Source organism: Littorina saxatilis, linkage group LG3 (assembly GCF_037325665.1).
Source record: "Littorina saxatilis isolate snail1 linkage group LG3, US_GU_Lsax_2.0, whole genome shotgun sequence".
Lineage (NCBI taxonomy): Eukaryota > Metazoa > Mollusca > Gastropoda > Littorinimorpha > Littorinidae > Littorina > Littorina saxatilis.
In genome coordinates, this window is record NC_090247.1 from 18,065,477 (window position 1) to 18,076,956 (window position 11,480).

Consider the following 11,480-nt stretch of genomic DNA (forward strand, 5'->3'; position numbering starts at 1 on the left):
CTCGCAGTAACTGCTGACACCTCTTTTCTTCTTTCCACCAGCCAACTCGCTCTCCCCACTTCTTGTGCTTGAGCCATTTCAGCACAGGTCCTTTGTGCCAAGGGGATTCCATTTATCTTCAAATTTAGATTACCTCTCTCGTCCTTCCTACTTCTTGCACAATGAAAAACTGTCCCCCCCTTTCCCTTGTTTTCCCATTTTCCCTCTCCCCTTTCTACCCCCGACACCCTACACATAAAATGACACCAACCCAGGAAACTAAAAAACTAAAACTCTCTCATACACAAACACTACCGAACCAACAAATTTTGACCCTGAGCACGGAAGGAGAGAAAAACTACAGAATTTCAACACACCTTGCCGTTCGAGGACTGACCACCCGTAGAACCCTTGAAGCCACACCAAGACAGCTGGAACACAACTTGTCTCCGGGGTCGAATAAAACATCAACACGCCGGTCGGCCGGATAGAGCATTCACATCAACCATCCGTTCTCTTCAAGTTTTACACAGCAGTGACCTTCGAGCCTGTGACTCGTTCACGCATCACGCAACCCCACGTGCGTGAATACACTCCCGCGATTGGCTGTCCATAGCCACGGACACACACCGAGTCACTGTATAGGCACCCATCTGAGCCAAAACCGCACGAAACCCAACTCATGCACGAATTACAAATAATTCATGGCTGGACTTGGGCAGAGTTTGTGACAACTTATGTGTTTATATGTAGTTATAGTTCCGTTGTATATGTAGTTATAGTTCCGTTGTTCCAGCAAGATGTTTGATTTTTAACCTAGCAGAGTTCCCTTTTCAGATCATACGCGAAAGTTGCAGAGCGACACGCGCAAAGCCGCTTGCGAAGCCGAATTTGAAAACCCTATCAACAAATATTAGCACACCCTTGTACAAACCCTTGTCCCAGGCCTTTTACGTTTACATAAGGCTCAACCACGTTACACAATAGCTTTGTTTAGTCGAAAAACTTCCAGTTTTGCGGTGTTGAAGTTTGGTCCGTTCCTTTCCATGTATGGAGGAGAAATACGAGCCTCCTCGACTAAATAACATCTACAGTAGCAAGCGGCAAATTCGAGTCGTTATTTGTTCCACGTTCAAACTGCATTCAAAGAAGGTAAAAAAAAGCTTATTAAAAAAAAGTAGCTTAAATCGGATTTTTAAAAATACGTGGGCCTTTGCCCCTTTCAAAGTTAAAAAAAAAAAAGTTGTTTTGAGTTTGCCAGTCACACCAACCACTCCAATGCACCTGGGCCCAAAACAATAAAATACTTGACTTGACTTTAAGAACGACGCCGTCGTTATCTTTGTGGGGATATAAAAAAAAAAACTGGTAAATAAGGCCCGGCGCTCACCTATGTAACGCCAGCAGGACAGACGACGCACTGCAGATTACTGAGGTTTTGTTTTTTGTTTTTCCCAGCCCGCTACACGTTGCGTGGAAAGAAAACAGGCCAAGTACTCGTCATAATCCCTATCGCTGCATGTAGTGTAGTGGCGACTGCGCAGATGTACTTTGCCCTTAATGAGTCCTGTTAATGTGACAAGGTCACATAAGGGAGCGTATGACGATGCAAAAGGTAGAGATTGGGTTTGTTATCAAAATGAGTTCTTAATGTCATGACCTTCAGCACACACTACTTTGTAACATGTACAGACAAACATCGTAATCATTCTATGGCTATTCTGATCAACACGTGGGGGAATTCGGGGGCTGTGATTGGATGGTCTCTTCCGATCATCAAAGCATAATGCTACGGAAGTCGGCCACGGGACTCAGGGGCGGATTAGGGGGGGGTGGTTAAAGGGGTTCCGGAACCTTGCCCCTGTTCCCCACAAGGGGTATACCCCTGGACCCCAGGTTGTATCCCCCCCCCCCCCCCCGCCCCCGCTGGCTTAAATGCTCCGCTCCTGGGACTTACACAGGAGGTCAACACATATACACAGTTGCAAGCAAAATGACCCGTTCATGTAGTTATTGTAATTTCCGCAAAAACGTTTGGTTTGAAAATAGATTTCACACCTTATGGAGTTTCAAATAAGGTAATTATATCATGATTTTGTCTCTTGCCGACGATTTTCTTGGGCTGAAACTCCCACGTTCACTCATGATTTTGCACGAGTGGGGTTTTACGTGTATGACCGTTTTTACCCCGTCATTCAGTCAGCCATACGCCGCTTTCGGAGGTAAGGATGCTGGGTATCTTCGTGTTTCTATAACCCACCGAACTCCGACATGGGTTACAGGATATTTTCCGTGCGCACTTGGTCGTGTACTTGCGTGTACACACGAAGAGGGATAAGCAGGTCTACAGATACGTTGACCTAGGAGATCGGAAAAATCTCCACCCTTAACCCACCAGGCAGCCGCCGCCGGGATTTCAACTCACGACCTTTCGATGAGGAGGCCGATGTCTTATCCACTACGCCACTGCGCCCGTCGCCGACGATTTTGTCGTGGGATTGATGTCTGTTTTCTCAAAGCGATGTCACAAATGCTCACTGCAACGGTAGTTGATGCTACAGTAATTGGGATCATACGAATCAGAATAATATCATCTTTACTTCTGACTCAATCAAAACCGGTAATAACCTGACGATTAGGGATGATTGTAACGAGCAGGTTAATAATAATAATAAAGATAGCTTATATAGCGCTGCTTCCGGTTCCGGTATTTTAGCGGTTACATTCTGAACATGGTGGACATTTTGACCTATCAGCTTACTTTTTTTTATCTTCAGGGAGGGGGAGGGGGGGTGTCAGGTTTCCGACCACAAAATAGGAGTTTCACGTAATAAGTGATGACGTCAGCCATATTCTGAAGCTATATTTATGAAGGGCCCTCCTAGTGAGAATCATAGATCTCACAGATACCTACCAACCTCTCCTGTTATGCGAACAAGCCAAATTAGGTATAAAACTCGGTGGTTGTATAAAGTTGTGCCCGGAAGAAACCGGTCCAAAAAGGAACTATCAACCAACTATATGACTGGTTGCCAATTGTGTTTAATCTGATTGCGTAGCGTGACTACGTCAGGGCTAGATCTAGGGGAGGGGGAGGGGGAGGGGGGGCCTGGGTTCCGGAAGCCCGTCCTTACCCGACACAATTTGTGACCCTCCACCACGAAATGAGTCGCATGTCACCTCCCGCGGTTCTGCGCTAGGCTTAATATAAGTCCGGGGAGTGTCTGGTAACAGTGTGAGGGTCACCTTAGTCACAGGCTTATAACTCAAACAGTTTTTGCTCTTTTCTAAAACGGTTTTCACCACTGGATAGAGCATAAACAACTCTTTATGAAAATGTAAAAATATGAAAATCATGCACAGGTGACATGCGACTCATTCCGTGGTGGAGGGTCACAAATGTACCTTTTTTTTCAAGGAGAGACACAAAATACCCCTTTCGAATGTGAAATGCCCCTGCCTCATTTTGGAAGCCCCTCCCTCTCGTACAGTAGGTACAGCCCTGTAGCCTAAGGATCGACGAGCCTCTGTCAAAGCCAGGATGTGCATCAACACAGCAAGAATTGCGATTTAGAAACTGACTAGATATAACGCCACCATTGCCTTGTGTTCTCTTTGTAAACAATGTCACTACATGTAAAACCAGGATGTAATGACAGTGCTTTCGTCATGCTCGTGACAACCGTAAATCATCAAAATTGCAACACAAGCTATTATGATAATCATCATCATTATCACCTGGAGACAACCAGGATCAATAAACATACACACGGACACAAAAACAAACACACACGCACGCACGCACGCACGCACGCACGCACGCACACACACACACACACACACACACACACACACACACACACACACATTTTAGAATTATCTGAAAGCCACTCCTTTTCATAAAGTGCAATTAAGTTGAGTTATTCTAGCAGTACCTGGAGACAAGAAAACACACACCAAATATTCTTATCAACGGTACTCCTACTGTCATGCATGTGTTGGACCGGAACCAGCATCCCTTCCTTCCCTACGATACCACCATCTTCATCTTCATCTTCATCTTCATCTCCTTTATCATCGTTACAACCACCGTCACTACCGCCGTAGCAGACGAAGCACCACTGCAACCACAGGGATTTTGTTGTTGTCGGTAGACGACTCAAAAGCGGAATTACTTTAAATCCCCGGATATTTTGCTGTTATTTCGGAAGATTTTCCAAGAATTTAAATCCGAAACTTTAATGGCAATTTTGGCAAATTTGCCGAGAAAATAAATCCTTACAACATTCCTGCACCACCATTGTCGTCGTCGTTGTTGTCGCCATCACAGTCTGCACTGTTGTTACGACTCAACTCTAAAGATGTCATTACTTGTTTAGCCGAAACTAAAACAATTTTGTTACGTCAAGAGTCTACGAAATCTGCACCTTGGAGACGTGTTGAAACGACGTCATTACTTGTTTACGTCATTAGTATGAGAATCTACGTAACCTGCACGCGTCATTGCGTTGCATTGTGGGAATGTAAACAGTCATTTGGGAGAAGTCAGCTGGACGGCAAATAGAACAGAACTAAAGCGTTACCGTCGCTCCATTTGTGAGATTTTGTCGGACCTGACGGGTTCTGAATAGGCTATAGGTGGTAGAACAAGATACAAGACAGTGCCAGAAATCGAAGGAGGATTGGTGTGATCCTTTTGGTGAGCCGCAAAGCAAGTCGAAACATGAGATTCTGTCGTAACCACCGTTGAAAGCCGCCAGCAATCCGAGCTGTCATTCCGAGGCCATGAGGTGTTATAATCCAAGGGCGGATCTGGGGGGGGGGGGGGGGGGTTACACGGGTTACGTAACCCCCCCCCAACCCCCCCCCCACCCCCCCAAAAAAGAGGTAATTTATTGGCTCAGGATGCACCAGATAGCTCTATTTTGCTTCTTTGGATAAAAAAACATTTCCTGGGGGGCATGCCCCCGGACCCCCCCTAGAGGCTTCGGCGCCGTCAACTTGTATCTTCGCAGTCATTTTGTAACCCCCCCCCCCCCTCCAAAGTGAATTGATCCGCCCTTGTAATCCGCAGCCGCACAGACTCGTCTAGTCTTGTTCGGAAGGAGCATCAAGAGGTAAGCTATTTCGTAAATGAAGTGTCCGTCAAGTAAGGAGTGTTCTTTAGTCCTACTCAAACGGAGCATCAAGAGGTAAGGTGTCGTTATAATATCGAGCGTCCATCAAGGAACAACTATTATACACACACATCTATATCACATATATTTTGTTTTAGAATGTTTAATGAAGTTAATCATAAACGTACATGCTGCAAGTTAGTTCGGCATATAGTATTTTATTCAGTAACCATGCTTGGTTTGTCTGCGAGCCGCCCGACATGAAGAAGGAGCAAGAAGTCAGAAGTAACCTTGATCATTGGATACGTTGTTAATAACAAGTATTACCTTTGATCCAGGGGTTCGAGCGTCTAGGATCTACTGGACTAAGGGTAAGCTGTTAAGCTAGGCCACCAGTGTGTTCTACCCAGCGAGGAGCAAGAGGAGCACATCTACTTCCTGTCATCATCACCAAGTGACATCATCACCAAGTGACATCATCACCAAGTGACATCATCACCAAGTGACATCTTCACCAAGTTCGTCACTGCCGCCGTCATCGTGTGAATCAAGTCTTCCAATCAGGACATTCAGACTTTGTGACTAACCTGCTTATTCAAGATTAGTTCAGCTCGATATAAAGCCAGACTGTCAATGCAAGAATAATTAATTATGAACTCGAGTTCGTTAGATATTAAATAGAAATGGTTTGTTAAAGAATCCGGGAATATTACCTAACCAATAAAGTATTCATCAATCTAAATCGTCAGTGTTTACGAAGTGATTTGAAGCATGACTATTATGGAGTGTTGAATAGAATTTTTGGTGTGTTTCTAGATATTGTAATATCTAAAGCACCGGGTTAAAAAGGGGAACTGCAACAACTGTCATCATCACAGTTGTCGTTGTCGTCGTCGTAATCTTCATCATCATCAGCAGCAACAGCAACAACAACAACAACAACAACAACAACAACTGACGGCATAGTGACGTCACAATATTTGACTGACGACGTACTCACCATGACGTCATACTTGATCATGTTCATGAAGCTCACGCTGACATTTCCTCCGTAGCGGTAAAACCATATGGTGCCCTGGTACTGGTCGCCTGCATCTACCAACACCGTGTTGTTGTTCTGTGCTCGTATCTCCTTCACCTGAAACGACAGGTATCATTAAAGATCAATTGTCTCATAATTATAGTGCTCCGCATTTTCAACAGGATAACCACAAGTGCATGACGGGTCGGGAATTAAATGTCTGTCAAATAGATCACTTTTTAGATTGCTGATCCTCAATCTAAGTCTGCAATGGATCATTTCTGATTTTCGATCAGATGTGTATCTATACGAGGGAACAACAGAATCGTCAGAACTAATACGTTTTTTAAATAACTCAATAGAATCAAGTTGTTTTACAGTATCTGGAAGCTCATTCCACAGGGAAGTCGAAGACAGAAAAAATGACTTTTTATACAGTTCAGTTCGAGAGTGGGGAGTGTCTGTCAAGTGGTCTTCGTCTATGGTAAGGGTTCACAGAAGCAACGAGAGGAGGCAGACGTTCTAGTAAGTATGGTGGCACGCGTGCATTAACTAATTTGAAATACAAAATCAATTTGTGTCTTTTTCTCCTCTTTTTCTGCTGTAAATCCTGATTCATCGTACAATTTTTGGTGACTCGTGCCACGAACTGCACCTATAATGGTTCTTATGGCATCAAGATGCAAGTTTTCTAATAAAGTAGCTAATCTGTCAGAACAATTGTCCCAAATGACGTCAGAAAAATCAAAATGGGGAATAATAAAAGATTTATACATAAGTTCAAGTGCCTTTCGGCTAAGGCGATACTTATAGGACCGAAAACATGAGAGAAGAACACGTACTTTTGATATAATTGACTGAACATGTGATTCCCATTTGCAGTCGCTCTGAATCAGTACACCAAGATGTTTGTGAACGTGTTTTTTTCTCAGAAATGTTCCACCAAATACAAGAGGAAGGGTTTCAGGCATTCTATTTCTAGAAAAGGTCATCAAATCTGTTTTTAAGTTATTGAAATTAACTTTCCATTTTTCCGCTCAGTGTGCAATTTTGGCTAAGTCTGCATTTAAGATCTGTGTCCGCGTGTTTGCATCATTTAGAGATAAATACTAACTGGTATCATCAGCAAAAAGTTTAATGACAGATTCGATATCAATGACAATATCGTTAATGTACACAAGGAACAACAAGGGCCCCAGAACAGAACCTTGGGGACACCTGAACAAACACGTCCGTATGTCGATTTCCTGCCTTGGATAAGAACGGCTTGTAACCTGCCTGTCAAATAATCTTCAACCCATTTTAATAAAACAATTAATATGCCTACAGCATATAATTTATGCAACAAACCCTTATGCCACACTCTGTCGAAGGCTTTTGATATATCACAGAAAACAGCCTGAGACGTCAACTGCTTATCTAAGGATTGACAAAAATCGTCATACATACTCAACAACTGAAAACTAGTTGAATCACCAGGAATAAACCCTGACTGAGAAACCGTTAATAAATCATTATCTGTGAGATATCGAAAATCATGGGCTTGAACACCTTTCAGTCCCAACACTTTTCCAATGCAACTGAGTAATGAAACCGGACGATAGTTACTACAGTGTTCTTTTTCACCTTTCTTATAAATGGGATTCACATGAGCTACTTTCCAAATTTTCGGAAACTTTCCCTCAGCCAACGATCTCTGGAATAGGGTTGCAAGCGGATTTTAAATAATACATGCAGCAAGTTTAAGAAGTTTTTTGTGAACCAAATCAGGACCTACCGCTTTCCTAACATCGAGGTTGTTTAGAACAGCGTACACCATTTCGGTAGTTATCACCAGAGGACTAATGAAAATAGGCTCTTCTTCAACTGGTGGAACGTCATCATCATGACCTTGTATATGCGACTGTCGTAGAAATGCTTCATTAAAAACCTCGGCTTTATCCTCTGCAGAGTAATAAACAATTCCATTGCTTTCAATCGGCCGGCGGAATCTCATTTGTACTCATTCCTTTCTTTTAAAAAAAAAAGAGTTAACTACCTTCCACCAGTCTTTATTGCCAAAATTATGAGGTGACAATATTCTATTTTCTAGTTCCCCCCTAATGTGCTCTTCTTTCCTATTTCTTATAACATCAGTCAAATTATTTCTCAACCGTCGGAAAAGAGACCAGCACCATACAGTATCCAGACGTTTGGCTAATGCGTGGATATATTGCTTTTTCCTAATCAACTTTTTGATTTCCTCGGTGATCCACACAGCATCGTGTCCGTTCATTGTCACTACCTTTACAGGCATACACTCTTTAGCTATCATCATTAACTTATCGAAAAACATTTCAGCAGCATCATCAATGGATTCTAAATCGACTATATTATTCCAATCTACACTTTCCATATCTTGCAATAACTTGTCAACATCGATTTTGGAATAATTATATAGTGTTCGTTCGAATGAACCACCCGACGGTAAGTCATAATTCAAATATACAAAAGGACACGAGTGGTCACTGCATACAGGTGGTAGAACACCAACTCTTTTTACCAAGTTAGGACACGGAGTAAATACCAGATCAATTATAGTTGACGAAGTATCGGTTATTCGAGTGGGTTCTGATATCAACTGAGATAAACTGTTTGTGTTCATTAATTCCCGCAGATTGTCACGATTTAGTGACATGGATCGAGAAAGGAACACTCTGTGGGGTGCCTTTCTCAAATTACGACGAAAAGCGACTGTGCTTGTACGGGCTATTTTCTGCTGACCGAGCTTAGCACGGGAAATACGTTTTCCTGCACGCCTGGCTGGCATGCGAGGGGTGATATTTTGATACAGGGGTTCCACATGCGTGATTTTGCTTGCTGGGCAAAATCGACTGTGACTGAACTGGAAACGGGACACGTGGAGTCACGTGATGTTTTATCAAGGTTGTTTGGGGAAGACATGAGAGGACACTTGAACACAGGGCAGCGACAGAGAAGGATCGTTCTTCCTCCATCCTAAAGTTAGATGGTCTTCTACACGTGGTGATATATTATTTTAAGTCAGCGTGCCGTTCTGCAAGTATAGTAGGGCTTTAGGAACTACGAAGGAGAGGACACTTTTCGCTGTTTTACCTGTGCTGGCAACACGGTTGTCAGGTTTTGATTCTTGGCTGAGCGGGGGATTTTTCCCACGCATAAAGTATTTCAGCAAGAAGGGGATGGCGGTATTTTCGTCGACGGACGGAAGCCATTCAAAAGGGAGCGGATTCGCTTAAAGGAGAGCTACTTACATTAGGCTGTTGAGGTAATAAATCATTATTTAACGCTGTTGACGAGTCTGTGTTTGTGGAATGAAATACTCTGTTGTTCTTTCCAGGTTAGCGCATAATTTGCTCTTTGTGACGCTAAAATAATAATCTGTATATGGTTTTTGCAGATATGGAGAGAAGGAAGGAAAATGGCTGATTTGTTGTTTTAAAAGTTCGTTTGTGCAGGCCCACGTGCTCGATGAAATATGTAAAGGTGACATGTTTGAAGGTGGAGGGTGAAGGGTAGCGTGGAATGTTTAGCCGGTGCACCGATGCTTTTTGTTGCAGCCTTCTACTTATCTACTCATCTGCTGTTGCGGGTATGCTGTAACCGGAACAGGTCTCGGCTGTAACCTGGTGTTCTGGTGTACTGGTGGTTGCTGTCGCTGTCGTCATCCTACCATTCTACGTCTGCTATTTTCTGGTAGACTACGGGGAGGATCTTCAGCGACTGAGTGAGGCGCCTGATATCTCCACTATTCCCTGCTTCGTTTCACGCCAGCCGGCACTTCATTCAACGGAGCAGTTGTGGAGATAGACTATCTACGGGTCGCCCACTCAGTGGCAAAAAGGTAAGTGCACCATGTCTTTGCACCCTGTATACCACTTTGTCATCTTTTATATTTATGATTTCATTTGAGTGGTGACAACGTTGGGTGTGTGACACCTGCATTTAACCAGCGCTTTTGCATAACCGGCTATCTTTCTTATCTATACACGGGATCAGCGTGTTATTATCATTTTCTAAACTTTAACTGGCATTTTTGTCAGTGACCTATATTTTACGTTTTGAACGTAAAACATCTTTTGGAGTGAAATCTCGAGGGAGGTGGCGAGTTAGTATATAAACAGGCGTCTGAAACTTACACTTTTGTTGATTCTATCTTTGTTGTATGACTGCGAGAGTGGATCGTGGTGTGGTTAGTTAGTTAGTAGTAACTAACCGTTCATAATCACCTTTTGTGATATATGGAAACGTGACAGTGTGCCCAAAGTTTCGTAGTTTTTTTTAAAGAAAAAACGGTTCTAAACTGGTGTTTGGAAGTATTTCTTTTGTATCGTAGTGTTTCATTAATATAATTTCATAAAATAAAGCCAAAAACATCAACTGCCTAAGACTCGAAAGTCCTTCAACATTACAGCACAGCACTAGCTTAACATTTTGGCATAGCAGATAGAAAACACAACGTCCATAAAATTAATTACATGATAAGAAAACTATGTGTGTCACTGGGTCAATGACGATGCATTTATGGCATAAAAATCGATTTAAGCCTAAGTCTGCTTGAGAAAGCAAGTGCAAAGACTTAAACTTTAAGAGCCACCAAGAGACTGACATATGAGATTGTTAAAGGCAGGTGGTCGCTAATTAAAGGTGAACTCCATAGGGAAAATACTCGCTGGGGCTCCTTTACGGTGGTCGTTGTGGGAAGGTGATCTTTATGGGAAGGTAGTCACCAGAGTATGTTTGACCGTTCCATTAAAAGTTATCAATAACAACCCCACCCCAGAAAACTAGTTGTGTAACTGGCTCAATGACAAGAAATGTATGGCATAAAAATCGATTTAAGCCAAAGCCTGCGTGAGAAAGCAGGTGCAGAGACTTTCTTTAATTAAGATACAATCGAACCATTGAAAGTGATCAACAACCCCACACCAATCCCAACCCTCCCCTTGATTTTGTTTAAAGAGGTATCGTTCAACAAGTGTCGACAGCATAAAGAAAAGACGTTTTCAACATTGAAGCCAGCACGAGTGATTTCACCTACTGAGTTCGAAAAGCGTGTCCCGTGACTTTTTGTAACAAGTTTTGAGTGGGGGGGGGGGGGATATCCAAATGAAGAACGCCTACATATATCGACGTCGTCGTGGAATTTGGCGTAGCTCGCTAAAACAGCTCTTCAGGTGAAGGGAATTTTTTTCTTCTTATCGTTCGCTGTTAGATCGTCAGTCCGGACTGCAGGGCGAAACGTGCTGTCCTCTCAATGTTATTATGAAATAGTCATTATATTCGTTCCTGGTATAGTTAGTTAGTTAACTGTTGCTTAATGGGTCCAGCGGACCATTTAGGCC

The 11,480-nt window shown here is 43.0% G+C and overlaps 1 protein-coding gene and 1 long non-coding RNA gene across 2 annotated transcripts in view; both read right to left on the reverse strand.

Moving 5' to 3' along the window:
* The window catches only part of LOC138961794 (uncharacterized), a 457,147-nt gene that overhangs the window by 384,766 nt on the left and 60,901 nt on the right, over positions 1-11,480 (reverse strand). The window lies entirely within an intron of this gene.
* Positions 1-11,480, reverse strand: part of LOC138961774 (snake venom 5'-nucleotidase-like) — a 37,293-nt gene that overhangs the window by 22,018 nt on the left and 3,795 nt on the right. The window contains exon 2 of the mRNA XM_070333446.1: positions 6,097-6,234. Within this exon, the coding sequence (XP_070189547.1) occupies positions 6,097-6,234 (138 nt within the window). The remainder of the gene's footprint in view (positions 1-6,096; positions 6,235-11,480) is intronic.